At 39.1% G+C, this 19,797-nt stretch overlaps 1 protein-coding gene across 1 annotated transcript in view; it reads left to right on the forward strand.

Annotated features, from left to right (window-relative positions):
- spag17 (sperm associated antigen 17) overlaps nt 1-19,797 on the forward strand; it is a 227,811-nt gene that overhangs the window by 102,870 nt on the left and 105,144 nt on the right. Inside the window, exons 28-34 of the mRNA XM_043700962.1 lie at nt 5,580-5,788; nt 6,082-6,208; nt 6,587-6,765; nt 7,636-7,798; nt 11,523-11,719; nt 13,977-14,115; nt 17,219-17,373. Coding sequence (XP_043556897.1) covers nt 5,580-5,788; nt 6,082-6,208; nt 6,587-6,765; nt 7,636-7,798; nt 11,523-11,719; nt 13,977-14,115; nt 17,219-17,373 — 1,169 coding nt within the window. The remainder of the gene's footprint in view (nt 1-5,579; nt 5,789-6,081; nt 6,209-6,586; nt 6,766-7,635; nt 7,799-11,522; nt 11,720-13,976; nt 14,116-17,218; nt 17,374-19,797) is intronic.

Genomic DNA, 19,797 nt, shown 5'->3' on the forward strand with positions numbered 1-19,797 from the left:
ATGCCACTATTATGCAGTAAATCCGCAAGTGGTTTTCTCCACTAATAGGATGCTGCCATCAAGCCAAAAAGATATTTGATTACATATAAATGATAATGTGATAGGAGTTTCAGTGCCAGTGTAATGCCAAGTATGTAGGTCATATGTACCAATGACTTGCAGGGCATATCAAACAACACTTCCACAGTGGCAGACCATGCTCCACCTGACCATGCTTTTCAGCCTCAGCCAAGTATATTCACCAATCAAAGTGGTTCTGCTTTTGGAAATCATAAATAATCCAGACTATCTTAATTGGTACACTGGAAATCAGTTTAAAATCATCAATCAGCCTCATAGAGTGCTGCATTTGCTAGAAGTTACATATATAAACACACAGGCCCTATTTAAGAAGGTAAAGGAAATTTGTATGTGCATTGCACCTTTTTCAAAGACAGTATACCCCTGTATCCCCCTGGCAACAGCTGACCAATCACCCTACCTGCCCTGATTAAGAATTGAGCATGCTGGTTAACTATTCTGGCTGCATCTCCATGCAATGATGGCACAACAAATCAGCACCTTCTTCTCGTGCATAAAATCTTGTCCCTTTGATCAAGTCTGTTTCTTGTATCCTAGTTCTGATGAATGCGAGATGAAAAGCTTTAACTTCTTGTCTCCTTTTGTAAATATTTAAGTTCTGTAAAGCAATTATTTAAAGAATTACTACCAAGTTTCATTCTTAGTTGTCTGATCTCTACTGAAGTAAATCATTAAGTTATTTTTGTATAACACATTTGAAAGAATGAAAAATCAGTGAACACATTTCTGAGGTATTCGTATCCATAATGAGGTTTTAATTTAGACATATTGTTAGTGTAGATGCCAGCATAAGGAAGTTTTCAATTCAGCAAGCCAATTCTTGGTGCAACCATCAGAGGGCGACAAAGGAGCAGATATGTAGGCAAATCTTAAGGTCTTTAGATAAAACCACATAAGTGTCTGAGGGATATGGTTACAGTAGTAGGGGATTTCAACTTTGCTAACTTTCACACTAAGGCAATTCCTATTAAAGAATTAGATAGAGTAGAATTTTTAAAGTGCATCTAGGAGAGCATTCTGTGTCAGTGTCTAGATAGTCCAGTTAGAAATGGGACTAGACCTAATCCTAGGGAATGAAGCTGGTTAAGTGATTGAATTGTCAGTGGGCAAGAATTGTAGGGGAAATGGCCATAATTCTGCAAGTTTCAAAGTCATTGTGGAGTAGATAAAAAAAATGGTGGAAGTTAAATGTCTAAATTGGGGGAAGGCCAATCTCAGTATCATTAGACAGGATCTGACAAGCATAAATAAACTCAGAGCAGCTAGATTAGATTACTTACAGTGTGGAAACAGGCCCTTCGGCCCATCAAGTCCACACCGACCCGCCGAAGCGCAACCCACCCAAACCCATTCCCCTACATTTCACCCCTTCACCTAACACTACAGGCAATTTAGCATGGCCAATTCATCTAACCTGCACATTTTTGGACTGTGGGAGGAAACCGGAGCACCCGGAGGAAACCCACACAGACACGGTGAGAATGTGCAAACTCCACACAGTCAGTCGTCTGAGGCGGGAATTGAACCCGGGTCTCTGGTGCTTTGAGGCAGCAGTGCTAACCACTGTGCCACCTTGCCACCCACTTTTTTTTTAAGAATATTTTTTCTTAATCATTCATGGAATGTGTACGTTGCTACTTTGTTACTGCTTGTCACTGATGCCCAGAAGGGAATTAAGAGTTTTTAGATTAGATTAGCTACTTGTAGGTAAGTGTACATTTGGAAAGTGGGTATTTTTAAAAAGTAGTAGAGTGAGAATTCAGGGCCAACACATTCCTCTAAAAATGAAACACAAGGGCAGCAAGTCCACCGAATGCTGGATGTCAAGGGTTATCGAGAGTGTGATCAAGAAAATGAAGGAGGCATATGTTCTGTGTAGAATGTTAACAATAGGAAATTCAGGTGTATAGAGAGTGTAGGGAGGTGCTTATAAAAGAAATTAGGACGGAAAGAGGATTAAGGAAAACCCCAAGGCACTTTACAAGTATGTTAAGAGCAAGAGCATTATCAGAAAAAAAAGTGGAACCTATCAGAATCCAAAGGGGCAATCTGTGTGGAGCCACAGGATGAAGTCAATGTCATTAATGAATATTTCTCATCTGTATTTACAGGAGAATAACCTGTAGCTGGGGATATCAGTTGGGATGGTGAGGTTCTAGAGCATGTTAAGACCAACAAGGAGGAGGTAAAACATGTTTTAGCGAGCATAAAAGTGCAATCCCCAGGGTCTGATGAGATGTATCCCACACTGCTATGGGAGGCAGATGACGAAATTGCTGGGGCCCTGGAGGATATGTATCATATTTTGTTGGTCACAGGTGAAGTGCCAGATAATTGGCCAATAGCTAATGTGATTCCATTGTTCAAGAAGAGCAGCGGGGTTAGGTCAGGTAATTACAGATCAGTTAGTCTGACATCAGTGGTAGAGAAATTATTGGAAAAAATTTCTGAGGGGCAGATTAATCAACACTTGGAAAGGCAAAGATTGAGAAGCAGTAGTCAGCATGGATTTATTGGACAGAGATCCTATCTGACTAATTTCATTAAGTTTTCTGAAAAGGTGACTAAATATGTTGATGAGAGTAGTACTTTTTAAGTGGTTTACATGGACTTCAGAAAAGCCTTTGAAAAGATTCCACATGGAAGGCTGGTCCAAAAGATAAGAGCCCATGAAATCCAAGGCAAGTTGGCAAAATTAGCTTGCAAATAAGAAGTAATGGGTGAAGGTGGAGGTTTGTTTTTGTGATCAGCCACAGGATTAGTGCTGGGATCTGTGTTGCTTGTTATGTGCATTAACAAATTAGATGTGAATATAGAAGGCATAATTTGTAAGTTTGTAATCAGCAAGAAAATTTGTGTTGTTGGTGATAGTGAGGAGGATGGTCTCAGACTGCAGTCTGATATTGATCAGCTGGTAAATTAGGCAGAGCAATGGCAGATATCCTGAATGGCCTGCATATTGGGAAGAAGTGTCCATTGGCAGGAGAGACAAGGAACTGAGGGCACAGCGTAAGAGTAAAGGGAAGACCCTTTAGAACGGAAATAAGGAGAAACTTCTTTAGCCAGAGAGTGGTGAATCTGTGGAGGCCAGGTCATTGATTATATTTAAAACAGAGATGGATAGTGATTGCCAAGGGTATCAAAGGTTACGGGAGAAAGTGGGAAAATGGGGTTGAAAAACCTATCAGCCATGATCGAATGGCAGAACTGACTCGATGAGGTGAATAGCATATTTTCTGCTCCTCCGTCTTATGATCCATTTTGGGAAATATACAATTTAGACAATGAATGGTAGGTCCCGAGGGAGTAATGAGGAGTGAAGTAAACATGGTGTACAAGTCCATGGGTCCTGGAAGGTTTCAGCACAGATAGACAGAGTGTGAAGAAGGAATACAGGATGTTTACCTTCATTTGCCAGGACGTAGAATAAAGGAGCAGGGAAGTTTTGTTGCAACTTTATAGAGTTGGTTGGGCCACAGATGGAATAATGTGTGAAGTTCTGGTCACCACATTATTGGAAGGAGTACAAAGGAAATTCACCAAGTTTTTGCCTTGGATGGAAAGTCTCAGTCACAAGGAGAGACTGGATAGGCTGGGTTTGTCTTCCTTGGAGCAGAGGGAACTGAGTGGGAGGAGAGGCAGTGGTGGTTGGAGGTGGGGAGGTTCCGATTGAGTTTGTACAAAATTATGAGAGGAATGGATAGGGTCGATGGTGAGAATAATTTTTCCATGGCAGACATGCCCACGACCTGAAGGTATACATTTTAGGTGAGGGTGAATGGCTCAGAGGATCTGAGGGAAAATGTTTTCACCCAAAGGGTGGTAGAAATATGGAACACACTGCTTGAGAGGGTGGTGCAAGCACTGTCGCAATATTTAAGAAACATCTGGACGAACACTTAAAATGCCAGAGCATAGTAGGCTTTGGACCAAGCGCAGGTAAATGGGATTGGTGCAGATTGATGTTCATTGGTTGGCAAAGATATGCTGGGCTGAAGGGCTGTTTTTATGCTGTATGACTCAATGATTGTACACAAAAAGCAAACTGAAAGTTTAGGCTTAACCTCAAGAAAATTTTCTGGAGAAGTTAACTAGCTGTACCTAATGTTATGATCTCAGCAGATGTTATAGATAATTCACATTGCAGACTGAAGTCTACCTTAATAGATTTGTTTTTGTTTTAATGAGATGGTTTTTCACAGAAACACAGGCACATTATGCTTTGCATTAGGCTGTGCATTTAACAATAAAACAGAAGCTATTTACGCAAAAGAAATTAACGTTTAAAATAGAATAAACCAACCTATTTACAAAACATATTTAAAGATTTTGAAGCATGCAGTAAAACGCAATCCTATTAATCTTAAAACACTCCTTTAAAGTATTCACATGAGAGAGAAATTACTTCTCTTTTATATCTATAGTTCTTAAGGAAGGCTTCAGTTCCCCACTTTGAGAATCTGATAGTCTCTGCAGAGTCTTCATACAACTGAGGTCTAAGTAACACCTTCAGGGTTTTTATCATACATTTCTAGTCTGGAGTTTTTAAAGTGGACTGTTTACACTGAGGTAACCCCATTTTTAAAAGTCCTAAACTACCTCTCTTTCTGAAGAGCAGCTGTTTTACAGATCGAGCTTCAACCATGACTTCTGAGTCTTGCCCAGTGAAACCCAAAAGACTTTTTTCCAAGATGTAGTTCCAGTACGAGTTGATATTTTAAATATCCCATCCATCCATGACGTTACACCAGTTCCTGTTACCAGTCCACAAAAATTTCAGAATCTTCTAACAAAAGGCCTAAAGAACTATACTGCTTACTTCGTTTTCTCCCAAGATTTCTCGGTGTAGACATAAGCCCATTACTCTCCAGGAGTCTCTCTAATACCGTGTTCTAAAATAAATCACCATGCCTCCATAAATACTTACAAGTTAGTCATTAAAACCCCTTCAGATGCACAAAAAAAAACATATATCACTGGTACAAAATTCCAAAAAAAAATTAAAATGTATATAAACTACATACCTTGCATCGGACTAGCAAGATTTTACCTTTTACTTAAAACTATTACGTGGTTCCAAGGTGATTCAGGTGTGCATAAGTTCAGTATAGAAGAAGACTGGTGTTAGTTAAGGAAATAAAATTGGGCAAATTAATTTGTTACAGGATAAAACCTTTTAGTGATGGTAAGTACAAAAAATGGCAAGAATTTGATTTGACTGAAAACTATATTCTGTTCATTTACTTATTTTAACTAAAATAAACCAATTCCATGTCTAACCAGAGTACTTTGTCAAATATGTTATGAAAACAATTAAGCTCAGACATCTAATGAGAGACTGAACATTGCTTTTCTTATTGTCAGGACAGGCATTACAGTGATGTTGAACAATGTAGAACATGTATTGTAGATCTATGAAATTATAGCATTTGGAATAAAGGTGATATTGTGCATATTGAACAACATCATACCCACACCCACTATTAATTTTTTTTTAGATCAGAAAGATCCAGTACTAGTTGATATTTTAAAAATCCCATCCATCCATGTCGTTACACCAGTTCCTGCTGCCAGTCCACCACTTACTGCTAAATCAGAGAAGTCTGTCAAAAACAAAAATTCACATTCAGCAAAGGGCAAACCAAAGAAGGAATTTGGCTCAGTTCATGCACTAGAGGAACCAGAGCAGCTAAAAGAAGAACAGAAGGTACATTTTGCATTCATTACGCTTCATGTGCTATTGAGATGTTATTCAAATCAACCAAAACTATCACCAAGATGTTTCACTCTTTTAAGTGATCTTTAAGGTATTTCCTGAAGAATGTAATTGGTTCTTCTGCTATCATTACTAATAATCACCCACATTACAATAATAGAAGATGCTCTAAATGCAAAGAATAAAAAAAAATTAGCTTGAAGTTAAAATTACTTTTAACTAACACCAACAGGTAGTAGTCAACCCTCTGCTTTATTTTCTGGGTTCCATGTTTCTTTGTATAGATGGAAATTGAGGAGTCTGAACCAACAGCTCCTTCAGAAGATGTTCCAGAACATTCAGCATTTCTGAGTCTGAATGCATGTTCTCCAGATGGACTGCTGATAACATTCTTCACTGAGGATTCTATAGGTTTGTCCTTTTAATATATTTTTCAAAATCTCAACATACTAACAAAGTTTGCAAAGATACCATGAATTTGCAGTTTCAAATGTAATGCACAGCTGTTTACAATAAATTGAAATCTCATATTTCCAAACATAACCAAACCATCTTATTAACTATAGTCAAGAAGAAGAAATGTTTAATTTCTCAATATGGACAGCTTTCACTGCATGTTCCTGAGAATACAGCAGAACATTTATAAACAACTTTGCTGCAAAATTCATGGAGGTTTTAAAAATAAACCATTTTGTTTTTCTTCTGTCTGCAGACTACAATTGGTTTTCCATAATTTTACATGTACCTGTATTTTTCTAATTGTTAACTTTGATTTAATATTATATTAAGGTATAAAAAATGAAGACATACCTGAAGATAGGATTTTGCTGCGCCAGAGTTATCCTATTAAAACTCATGGCTCCCAACCCTGTGAGGCAGCGCGGAAATGGCCTGCCATGCAGGAAGCATCAAGAGTTATTACACTCCAGGGAACTGTGGTAAAATACATGATGGATGGATCCTCTGAGGTAATATATTAATGGATTATATAATTATATCTGAAATAGTCATTTCCCAATTCTCAATTATACTCATTTCAGCCAGCTTCAGGGCCATCATCCCAACCATGCCATGATGATCTGCGACAACAATGGTGAATACATGCGACAGGTCTTCATGTCCTTATCTATCGTCATCATTCTTGTCAGCCACCTCCAGCATACAGAAGACTGTCTATTGCCTGTGGGTTGTTTTCTGCCACTACAGTCTCAGGACAAAAGTACAGATTGGAGGAGACAGTGGGCAGATAGCTCCCCACACCAACTCACTCCTCAGTAACATATCTTTTTAAATTGGGCACTAAGATTTTTTTAACTCTGTTCAACAGTTTCCCTGTGTCCCTTTCCTCTCTTCCTCATATAACCTTCACTCTTTCCCAGCTGTCTCTCTCTAACAACCCTTGTCTTCCCTTTCTCTCATCTCTTTTCCCCTGCCTTTCTCTCTCTTTCCCTTCTGATATTGCTGTTTTTGCCACTCCCCTCTCTACCCTTCTCTTTCTCTCCTTCTTAAAAGTAACTGGAAAATTAACTTCCTGACTAGGTTAGATTTTTTCAAAGTGAGCCTAACTTGTAATACTTCTACAATTTCACCCATTAGAAGTGAGGAGAAGCATTTGCAAAACCCCACAGAGTGTAAAAAAAAGTTTTATACCTGTCCAATCCTTTGGATAATAGTAACAACTTTGCTGCTTGGCGCTATAATATATACATAATACCTTATTGCAGAAAACATGTTCTGACCGTTTTGTCTTCAGCCAATCTCATTCTGAAATATTGACCACTTTATTGTAAGAGTGCTTTCTGTACTGTATTTTACAACGTAATTGTAATTTTTCCTAGATTCTGTTTGCCGATGGAACTGTGAGCAGAAGCCCAGATTCCGGACCTATTTCTACTCCCCCATCAAATATAGCAGCAAGCAACCAGCCTAATCTTGTTGATCAAGAATCAAAGCATGAAAAGGATCTAAAAAAATCAAGCAGCGAGGGAGAAAATATGAAAGGTAACATGGAAAAAAGCTGTGAATAGTCAGTGTGACGGATGGGGAACAATTCTAAACTACATACTTCATGTCAATTTCTTTCTAACATATCTGATGACCTCACTAAATATCCCTGTGCTCCCTGAGAAAAATCTGTCTATGTAAAGAAAATGGCACATCACAGTCCCTACTAACTCACTATTTATGCAAATACAGGATGTAAGCAATTCCATTGTATGGAAAGACATTGTTCATTTCCAAAAAAAAAATTAAATTCCCTATTAAAAATAATAGTGTTTACAAAGATAGTTTATTGGGTTATTCTTTGTTTCTTAAGTTAAAATCAAAGTACATAACTTTATAAAGAGTGAAAGTCCTTTATCAATGAACTTGATAGTGTGCCACGGATGCACCAAAGATCAGAAGGGATCATTTCAGTGGGAGAAGAAAAATGCAAGTTATTTTGTCTCTTCGCTTGCCAAGGCAAAGAAGGAACACATCATAAATAATGTAATCAGTAATTTTTGAGTGAAATAATGTAATCAGTAATCCTGGCACTCAATTCTGCAGCAGTAGTGTATTATTCAGTACCAGGCCTTATATTTAACTTGCATGCCAGGAGAGCATTTGTTTTGCCTGTCAGCCTTTCCTCCTTCCTACTATGTGCTGACTATTACTGTGCTTGATTCTCTGTGCAATGGGAGGGGCTTTCTAATGCCTTCCCTGAATCAAACATTTCTCTTAGAACAATACAGCATAGGCACAGGTACTTCATTCCCCATGTCTGTGTCAACCATGATGCTATTCTAAACTAATCCCATCTGCCTGCACATGATCCATATCCCTCTATTCCCTGCCTGTTCATGTATCTGTAAAATGACTCTTAATGATAATGTATCTGTTTCTACCATCTCCCCTGGCAGTCCATTCCAGGCACTTACCACCCTCTGTTTAAAAAAGAAATGCAAGTAATTTAAACTTTTCACCTCTTACCTTAAACCCATGGTATTTGACATTTCCACCCTTGGAAAAAGACTCCAACTATCTGCCCTATCCATATCTTTCATAATTTTGGGTATTTCTAACAGGTTGCCCCTCAGATTCTGGCATTCTAGTGAAAAATATTGAAGTTTGTCCAACCTCTCCTTAAAGCTAATACACTCCACTTGAGGCAATATCATGGTAAACCTCCATTGTACTCTCTCCAAAGCCTCCACATCCTTTCTATACTGTGACAACTAGAACTGCACACAATATTCCACATTTAGCTGTTGATTTGCTGACTTGTATACTTTATGCCCCAATCAATGAGTCAACCATGCCATATGCCTTTTTTACCATCTTATCCACTTATGTCACTTGCAGGGAGCTATTGACTTGGACCCCAAGATCCTCTGAATATCGATACTCCTAAGGGACCTACCATATACTGTATACATTCCTCTTGCATTTGACCTCTCAAAATGTATCACCTCACTCTTGTCCAGATTAAACTCCATCTGCCAGTTCTCTGCCCAACTTTTCAACTGATCTATATCACATTGTAACTTTTAACAAACTTCCTCACTATCCACACTTCAACAATTTTCTTGTCGTCAGCAAACTTACTAATCAGACTACCTCATTAAGTACCTCACTTCCACTGCCTCCATGCATAAATTCCCTACTTTGTCCTTGAGTGGATCTACCCTTTCCCTAGCTACCCTCTTGCTCCTAATACACGTATAAATGCCTTGGGATTCTCCTTAATCCTACTTGCCAAGAATGTTTCATGGCCTATTTCAGCCCTTCAAATTCCTAGTTTAAGTACTTTTCTGTTCTCTTTATATTTCTCAAGGGTCTTGTCTGATTTCAGTTTTCTAAACATTATATATGATTCCTTTTTCCATTTTGACAAAACTTTCAAAATCCTTTGCCATCCAGGGTTCCCAGATCTTGCCATCTTTATCTTTCATCTTCACAGGAACATTCTGATCCTGAACTCTGATTAACTGGCTTTTAAAAGATTCTGACATGCCTGATGTGGATTTACTCTCAAACAGCAATCCCAAATCTAAGTTCTCCAGTCACTGCTTAATATTGTTGTAATTAGCCTTCCCCCAATTTAGCACTTCCACCCAAAAAACAGTCTTATGCTTATCCACAACTATCTTAAAACTTATGGAATTATGAGCATTGCTCCCAAAACGCTTCCCCTCTAAAACTTTGATGATCTGCCACACTTATTCAGCAATACAAGGCATATCAGCCTGTTGTTTCAAGAAACTCTCCTGATGCACTGAATAAATTCTGCCCCATCCAAGCCCCTGGCACTAAGGAAGTCCCTGTCAATATTGGGAAAGTTAAAATCACCCACTATACAACCTTCATATGTGATCTGAGACAAAGTCCCAAAGGTTTGAGGGCCATCTGGTTCAATTCCTGCTATGGGATTTGGATTGCACAGAAACCAGCCTATTTAGAAGTGCTAAGTGATTGATGCACGCCAGGCAACTTATAAGAATCCTAGCAATCCAAGCCAGTCTTCAGTCAACTCAATTCATTTATCAGACCTCATGCAAAGGGAAATAGTTATGATTTTTTTTCATCTCAATTCTAGGACCTTACTACAGGAGGTCTTTGTAACTGTGTCCTGTGTCCTAGGTCCAACCATAATTAGCTGCTTTGACACTGACTTTCCCAACAAATTTAGGTCAGAAGTAGGAACATTCCTTGGCACTTGTTCAGATCCTAGCTTGATATGTTCATAGGACAAGGAAGCTATTTATACCTACATACAACAAGGCTTGGAATCTAAAAAAAACTGAGAAGTGGCAAGTAACATTTGCCCCATGCAAGTGCCAGGCAATGATTTCTTCCAAAAGAAGTGAATACTCCATCTCCTTTGAAATTCAATGGCATTACTATTGTTGACCCCTGCCCACCATTGACATTCTGGTTGCCATTATTGACCAGAAACTTAACTGGATGAGGCACATAAAATACTGAAGTGACATGAGCAGTTCAGAGCAAGGAAATTCAGCAGTGAGTAACTCACCTCCAGATTCCCATCATTGACAAGGTGAAGTGAGATAAAATACTCCACACTTTCCTGGACAAATTGTAACTCCAACACCACGTAAAAAATATTATCCAGAACAAAACATGCCTCATTAGGACTCTACCCTCCACTGCTACACAGTGGCAGCAAGGTGTGCCATCTACAAGAGGCGCTGCAGCAACTCCTCAACACTCTGTCTCCAGCACCTTCAAACCAGTCACTACCAGGATCTAGAAGAATAGAGATAGCAGGCATGTAACTTTTGCTATCAATGTCCACATCTCACAAAAAACACAACTAGCCAGTATGAAGGGCTCTGGAAAAACTGTATACAACCTGGATATGTACTAGGGCTATGAAAATTATTTCAAATTGAGGGCCCTTTCCATAATGTGATTGACTGTAATTTGGCACAGCATGCTGTGAACAAAAAAAGTGTATCTTCTCTTCTTGCTTTATTCCTATTTTTCATCATCAATATTATCATCTCTACCAGGATGTATTTCAGTGTTTAACAAGAGTCATCAGTTTTGTATTCACTTTTAGTAGCAAGTTGCATTTCCTTCTCCAAGTCCTCCAGCATGTGATGAATAATGCATTAGGAACACCAGAAATGTATTCAAATAAACTGATCTCCAATAATCAGAGAATATTATTTATGAACAGATGTTTTCGGCTTTAACATCATTTATTTGCTTCCTTAAGGAAAGTATAGTCATGGAGGAAATTCCATTTCAATTATTAGTGAACATCCAATAATTCAAACACAACCATCAAACATTGTACCTGGTACTTGGATAACTACAACACCGATAGGTTTAACTATAGCAACAAAAGGCACAGAAAAGTTGGATATAAAACCTATCTTAGTCTACAAAGCCACAGATCCAGGAACTGGAGAAGTAAGTGCAATAATATTTACAGATTTTACTCTTGTATATTTTAGAGTATTTTGGTTTTTGTTTCCAAACCTGAGATTCCCGACTTTCCCATTGTCCCCTTTTGGCTTGTTTACACTTATTTCTATGCTTTCTCAATTTTTAAAAATACTTATTAAGATGCTGAAGCAGATTGAGTAGACTATTGTAGTGGTTTCTGTGTGTATTGTTAGGTCACATTTAATAGAGCAACCTTTTGCTGTGTTTTCATTTACTTTTACAGGTTAAGAAGGCATTGAGCATGCTTGGCTTCATTGCTGAGATTATTGAGTATAGGAGTTGAGAAGTCATATTAAGGTTGTACAGGACTGGAGTACTGTGTCCAGTTCTGGTCACCTTGCTATAGGAAGAATATTAAATCCGAGAGGGTTCAGAAAAGATGTACGAGGATGTTGCAAGGACTGAAAGGTTGAGTTACAAGGAGAGGCTGACATGAGATTGAGGGGCTGACCTTAAAGAGGTTTAAAAAGTCATGAAGAGCATTAATAAGGTGAGATCAGAAAGATTTGATAGGAACCTGTGGGGCATCTTTTTCACACAGAGTGTCGTTCGTACATGGAATGAACTGCCAGAGGAATTGGTAGATGCAGATATACTTACAACACTTAAAAGACATTTGGATAGATACATGAATAAGGGACATGGACCAAATGTTGGTAAGTGGGATAAGTATAGTTTGGGAAACTTGGTCGGCATGGACGAGGTGAACCAAAGGATTTGTTTCTGTGTAGTATGACTCCAAGACTATAAATGAAATAATTACTTACAGTGATTTACATGTTATTCTATTGTTAGAGCTGGTGTTCTCAATGTTTTCAGGACTAAATTCTAAATTATGTTCTAAAGATTGGTTTATCTCATTTTTCAAGCATAAGGTTCACAATTTGTCCTCTGCCCAGGCTGGTTCTGGTGAGGGTGAACATAGAGAGCCATACAGCACAGCAACAGGCGTTTTGGTCCAACATGTGTATGCTGACCAACAAACACCAATCTAAACTAATCCCATTTACCTACACTTCCCCCATAGCCTTTAATTCCTGGCTTTAAGTATTCATCCAAGTGCTTCTTAAATATTGCACACAAGTTTGGTGCAAGCACTCATTTACCAAACAGGAGTGGTGCCAAGTAGCTCCAAGCAGTTGTTCATTGATTCTGGACTAGCAAAACTTCTAGCCAAGTTTTGATCATCATAGTATGTGGTGTCAACATTCTGTTCTTAAATTCTGTTCCTCTTTAAGAAAGGTTGCACGAACTGGCAATAAGCATCTGCTCAATATTATTTTTGCAAATTTTTTTAAAACAATATAGTGCTAAGGAACAGAAATGTCTTCAGGGTTATGGATAGAATCCTGGAACCTTTAATGGTGAAGGTGTAGAAGAACAGACATTCCATGGTTAATTTAGGACCACAAGACCTTTGAGGAATGTTCTCAGATGGGAGAAGAGCAAATGACTAGGGCAATCAAAACCTGTCCTCTGAACTTAAGGACCTGTCAACATCCTCCCAATGATCTATACCTTTCAGAGCAAGCTCTTCTATTACAACTCATTGGATACTTTGGACATCCGTCCTCTCCTTATCTTTTTCTCATATTTGCACTATTAATTCACATCATCAATCCTGTAATACCGATTTAATTCAAGTCATGCAGGCAATATTTCCTCACACACTAAACTTTACTGTTCATCTACCAGAAGATCATACAAAATACAAGGAATTTGAAACATAACGTTTAAAAATAATCACCCTGTCATGCATCAGTTCCTGGAGAACACTGAGAGACAGAGAGAGACCAATAATAGCACAGCATTAACACAGAAGCCTTGATCTGACACTCACAACCATTATTTCAGCCTTTACAGGTACCTTGGACGCAAATTTAGATCTGTGATTTGCACATTGCAAGTTATTGGACATGAGTGGTTAAGAGGTGGTTCACTTGAAGTCAAGTGTTTCTTCTGAGAGAGATTACTTGGAGGAGCTCAGGGATGACATACAGGAGAATACAGCATGTACACTGGCCAGTCTGCCAGACAGCTTTCTGTGACTGTCAAGAAGCATGGATGCATTCAGCATACGTGGTAGAGGGCACAACAGAGTTTGCTAGCTCCACAGCATCTGCAGAATAAGTATTAAATGTTATGTCTAATCTGGAAAAATGGTAAAAAGGCATCAAAATGCATTTCATGAACCAACCAACATGTTGTTGTTGCAATATAGATAATGATTACAAGACAAGATAAGGTAGTAACTGTCTTTGGGAGTGACAGTACTATAGTGGAACATGCTGATGGAACCAGGATTACAACCTTTTTTGAGGATATCACAAAAACAGATTATGCATTGCAAGATGAAACTGGTAAGAAAACAAGATACCCAATTTTATCATTGCTTCAATTCTGCAGATGTTCCTTGTGCATTTTTTACTGAACATTGATATGTTACCATGCCATTTTTATCCAAATAAATATGCTATCTACTGTATGTTACTGTTTTCACTTCAATTGATCAGGTGTTTGAATACTGTTTGGGCAGGAATAATGTCATCATCCAAACTTGCATTGTCTAGCTTGATGAGTTATTTTAGTTGTTGGACAGCAAAATATAATAATGAACAGTAGTGAATATTCATCCTGAGGAATGGAAGGTTTCATTGTTCAGCTTCCCTTCCAGACATTAGCTTTCCAGCACTTATTCAGAAATCTATAAATTACACCTTTTTCGACTTGCCTCATCCAGAAAGATCTGAACGTAATGCATAAATGAAGTCCAATCGTGGCACATGGTATTCTAGGCAGGTTGTTTTGAGCAACCTGATAACTTAATTCACAGATGATCAAGAAAATTGAATGTTAGAGATGCAGAATTTGCTTACCAGATTAGATAAAATTATTTGTGCATTTTTCGCTTTTTAAATTTGGTGTCTTTGCTGTACTGTCAGACCAACAGTGCATTCAGACTCATCCTAGGTAGATTACAATCCAAAGTCATCCTCAATTTTGAGTGGGGAATCGAGAAATGTTTGAGAAGAGATGCTAGATGCAAACATCCCAGAGGAAGCCAATTAATAAGTTTCCTTGCGTAGCCCTCTAAATACGGATGGTGGTTAGGTTGCATTTGGTCTGGGCAATGGGTAGGTCTACCAGCAACTTTGCAGTGTGGGTACTGTTGAGGGTCAAGCAGCAGGAGAAACATTAGCACCACTGAGGGACTTTGAGTAAGATAGCAGTAGCTGCCATTGTAGCAACAGTTCCGTTATCTTAGACATTATTCTTCAAGATGACTGCAATGGCCTATCTTCCACTTTTGGAGAACTGATCCCTGCAAATTAATGCCAGTTGATTCATAAAATGCCTTACATGGTTCACAGCTTTGACCTCCTGTTGTAAAGCCACCTCATTGGTGTGGGAAAGAGGGATTCCACTTCATGGGGCATTGGCATCGGTTTTGGAACCGGGAGGATCTGTACCGTTGGGACGGTCTCCACCTGAACCGATCAGGTACCAATGTTCTAGCGAAGAGGATAAATAGGGTGGTCAGTAGGACTTTAAACTTCTGAGTTGGGGGGAAGGGAAAGTGAAAGCGACAGGGAGTATGGAGTCAAATGGAAAGATAAGCGGCAGGATAGCATATGTGCAGGCAGATTTAAACTTGAGACAGACTGGGAATGCAGCAAAAAGGAAGGATAACTTAGGACATCTTATGAATTCCAATTCCTCTAATAATAAGAAAGTTAACATTAAGGCACTTTACCTGAATGCTCGTAGCATACATAACAAAGCCGATGAACTAATGGCACAGATAATAGTGAATGATTATGATGTAGTAGGCATCACAGAGACTTGGTTACAGGGGGGCCAGGACTGGCAGTTAAACCTCCATGGTCTTTCAACTTATCGAAAAGACAGAGAGGTGGGCAAAGGGGGTGGGGTTGCCTTGTTAGTTAAGAACAAAATTAAATCTATGGTATTGAATGACATAGCGTCAGATGATGTGGAGTCTGTGTGGGTGGAATTGAGCAACCACAAAGGCAAAAAAAAACATAATTGGAGTTGTGTAAAGACCTCCTAATAGTGGTCAGGACCAGGGACGCAACATGTACCGGGAAATAGAGAAGGCATGTCAGAAAGGCAAGGTTACATTGATCATGGGAGACTTCAATATGCAGGTGGACTGGGTAAATAATGTTGCTAGCGGATCTAAAGAAAGGGAATTCATGGAATGCTCACAGGATGGCTTTTTGGAACAGCTTGTCATGGAGCCCACAAGAGAGCAGGCTATTCTGGACCTAATGCTTTGCAATGAACCAGACTCTATAAAAAGATCTTAAAGTAAGGGAATCCTTAGGAAGTAGCGACCATAATATGGTAGAGTTCAGTCTGGAGTTTGAAAGGGAGAAGGCAAAATCAGATGAGGATCAAATATGAAGGTAGGCGAGCCAGTAATATTAGAAATGATCGTAAAAGTTTCTTTCAATACAAAAGAAACAAACGACAGGCAAGAGTAGACATTGGGCCACTTCAAACTGATGCTGGAAGCCTAGTGATGGGAGATAAGGAAATAGCTGGAGAACTTAATAAGTACTTTGATTCAGTCTTCACTGGAAGACATGAGTAATATCCCAACAATTAAAGGAAGTCAGGGGGCTGAGTTGAGTATGGTTGCCATTACAAAAGAGAAAGTGCTAGAAAAGCTAAAAGGTCTTAAAATTGATAAATCTCCTGGCTCTGATGGGTTACATACTAGAGTTCTGAGGGAGGTGGCTGAGGAAATAGCGGAGGCGTTGGTTGAGATCTTTCAAAAGTCACTGGAGTCAAGGAAAGTCCCCGATGATTAGAAGATCACTGTTGTAACCCCCTTGTTCAAGAAAGGATCAAGGCAAAAGATGGAAAATTATGAAAAAGATGGACCGAGCCTGCTAGTTTGACAAACTCCTGCATTGATGTTCTGTCACTGAGATGATTGACCTCCAACAATGTCCAGTCAGCAGAGAGTTTTCTTCAAATCCAATTGACTCCAGTTTTGCTCAGATGTCTAGCTGCTGTAACTGTAAAATGCAGCCTCAATATCAAAGGCAGTCATTTCACCCCACTTGTCCTCATCAGTTCTTTTGTTCATGTTTGGACCATGGCTGTAATTATATAGGGAACTGAGACACCCCCTGGGCCCGGTGGAACATAAACTGAGCAAGTGCTATTTAATAACATTATCGATGACCTCTTCGATCCCCATTCATCATTAATGAATCCACTAATGCAGGGAGGTGGGTTAGGACAGGGAGAGGCAGGCAGAAGGCTTATCAATCTGAAAGAGCCCCCGCAGAGAAGAATACTGTTCCTTTAAACCCATATAGTAATTTCTAACCATGTTAAATTGATGAGAATTGATGAAAAATGTGCATTCTGAATTACATTTAAACTTAAGTATCACTAAACTCTTTATCTGATGCATTTTTTTCATAGAAGAAATCCCACATGATAAGACTAGGCACATTAAATACATAAAGGTGGAATGCGTGGGGTTTGCCACTGTGTTAATGAACTGGGAAGATTACACATGTTGTGCAGTGTTTGGAAATGGTACAGCAATTATCGCCAATCCAGAGGGGATGTACCAGGTAACATGGCAATGATTTTAAGTTTGTTTTTTTTGTAATAACATCAGCACTTAACCAAAGGAGAGATTCTGTTATTAAGTTTCACAGATTGTTTCCATTCCATACTTGAGTGCAACCAAAAGTTTGATATTAGACCACTCCTTACTTTATCAACTCTTTCTTTCTTTAAATATTTATCAAAACTCTTTTATCTGTTTTTATATTTCTGGCTAACTTTTTCTTGTTGTCTAACGTTTTACTCCTTTATAATTTTTTAATCATTCTTTGCTGTTTATGCTGCGTCGTGCTATCTATTTTTAGATTTTTTTTGTTTTAGTTTGGTATTATGTTTAACATTTCTAATGAAGCATGGGTGGTGGGTTTGTTCTTTAGAATCTTCCTTACTTGTTGGCATGTATCTGTACTGCATATTCTAAAATATCCCCTTAAATGTCTGCTGCATCTATATTGACCAATCCTTCAACCAAATATATTATTTCACTTTAGCCCACTCTGCTTTCCTAATTCCCCTTATCTAAGTTTTTAAAAAATAGTTTTGGACCCCTTTCCTTTCTCTCTCAAACTGAATGTAAAACTTCAATCATATAATGCTACCCGGTGGGAACCTTCACTATGGGACTTTGAAAATGAGGAAGACAGTCAAAGGTAGTGACCACATGGGCAAGTGAATCAAATGGAGAAAAAAACCTGCACTACTGTCTGACCCCGCAGTGAATCTGCATAGCTGACTGTTCCCCTGTTGATTTCAAGTATTTCTGGACATTGGAGATTTGTAAGAAAAACTAACAAACGGTGAAATTCACAGCTGACCTTGGAGAAACCTGTGTGGGAGAGATCACAGCACATGAGCAACTAAGTGGCTTTTGTTTTTGTAAATCTACAATGCTGAGTAATGATGGAAAATGATAGACCAGATCTATACGTTGGAGTCCTAAATTGTAGGCAGACCAATTTTGATGGTACGAGGCAAGGGTTGTCAAAAGTTGATTGGGGGGTGGATATTTGCTGGTAGAGGGATGGCTGAAAAATAGGAAGCCTTCAAAACTGAGATAACAAGAGTCCAGCAACAGTATGTTCCTGTTAGAGTGAAGGGCAAGGATGGTAGGCAGAGGAATACTGGATGACTAGAGAAATTGAGGTTTCAGTCCAGAAAATGAAGGAAGCATATGTCAGCTATAGATAGCAGAGGTTGAGTGAATCCCTAGAAGAGTATAAAGGCAGGAGGAGTATACTGAAGAGGGAAATCAGGAAGGCAAAAAGGAGACATGAGACAGCTTTGGCACATCGGATTAAGGAGAATCCAAAAGGATTTTACAAATACATTAAGGACAAAAGGATGACTAGGGAGAAAATAGGGCCGCTTAAAGATCTGGAAGGCTGCCCATGTATGGAACCGCAAGAGATGGGGGAGATATTAAATGAGTATTTTGCATCAGTGTTTACTGTGGAGGAGGATATGGAAGATAACGAATAGGGGAAATAAACAGCGAAATCTTGAAAAATGTCCATATTACAGAGGAGAAGGTGGTGGATAGCTTAAAATGCATAAAGGTGAATAAATCCCCAAGACCTGATCAGGTGGACCCTAGAGGTCTGTGTGAAGCTAGGGAAGTGATTGCTAGCTCCCTTGCTGAGATATTTGTGTAATCAATAGCCACAGTTGTAGTACTAGAAGACTGGAGGTTGGCTAACGTGATGCCACTATTTCAAACAGATGGTAAGGAAAAGCCAGGGAACTAAATACCAGTGAGTCATGTCATCTGTGGTGGGCAAGTTGTTGGAAGGAATCCTGAGAGACAGGATTTATATATTTATAAAGGCAAGGACTGATTAGAGATAGTCAACATGACTTGGAAATCATATCTCACTAACTTGGTTGAGTTTTTTGAAGAAGTAATGAAGAGGATTGTTGAGGGCAGAATGGTGGATATGATCTGTATGGACTTCAGCAAGATATTTGACATGGTTCCTCATGGTAGACTGGTTCGCAAGATTAGATCACATGAACTGAGGGAGAACTAGCCATTTGAATACAGAACTGGCTCGAAGGTAGAAGACAGAGGGTGGTGGTAGAAGGTTGCTTTTCAGACTGGAGGCACGTGACCAGTGGTGTGCCACAAGGATCAATAAGGTTGATATTGATCGATAAGGTTCCCACAGTAGGCTATTGTATAAAATGCAGAGGAATGGGATTGTGGGAGATATAGCAGTTTGGATCAGTAATTGGCTTGCTGAAAGAAGACAGAGGGTGGTGGTTGATGGGAAATGTTCATCCTGGAGTCTAGTTACTAGTGGTGTACCGCAAGGGTCGGTGTTGGGTCCACTGCTGTTTGTCATTTTTATAAATGACCTGGATGAGGGCGTAGAAGGGTGGGTTAGTAAACTTGCAGGTGACACTAAGGTTGGTGGAGTTGTGGATAGTGA

The sequence above is a fragment of the Chiloscyllium plagiosum genome, chromosome 12 (assembly GCF_004010195.1).
Source record: "Chiloscyllium plagiosum isolate BGI_BamShark_2017 chromosome 12, ASM401019v2, whole genome shotgun sequence".
NCBI lineage: Eukaryota > Metazoa > Chordata > Chondrichthyes > Orectolobiformes > Hemiscylliidae > Chiloscyllium > Chiloscyllium plagiosum.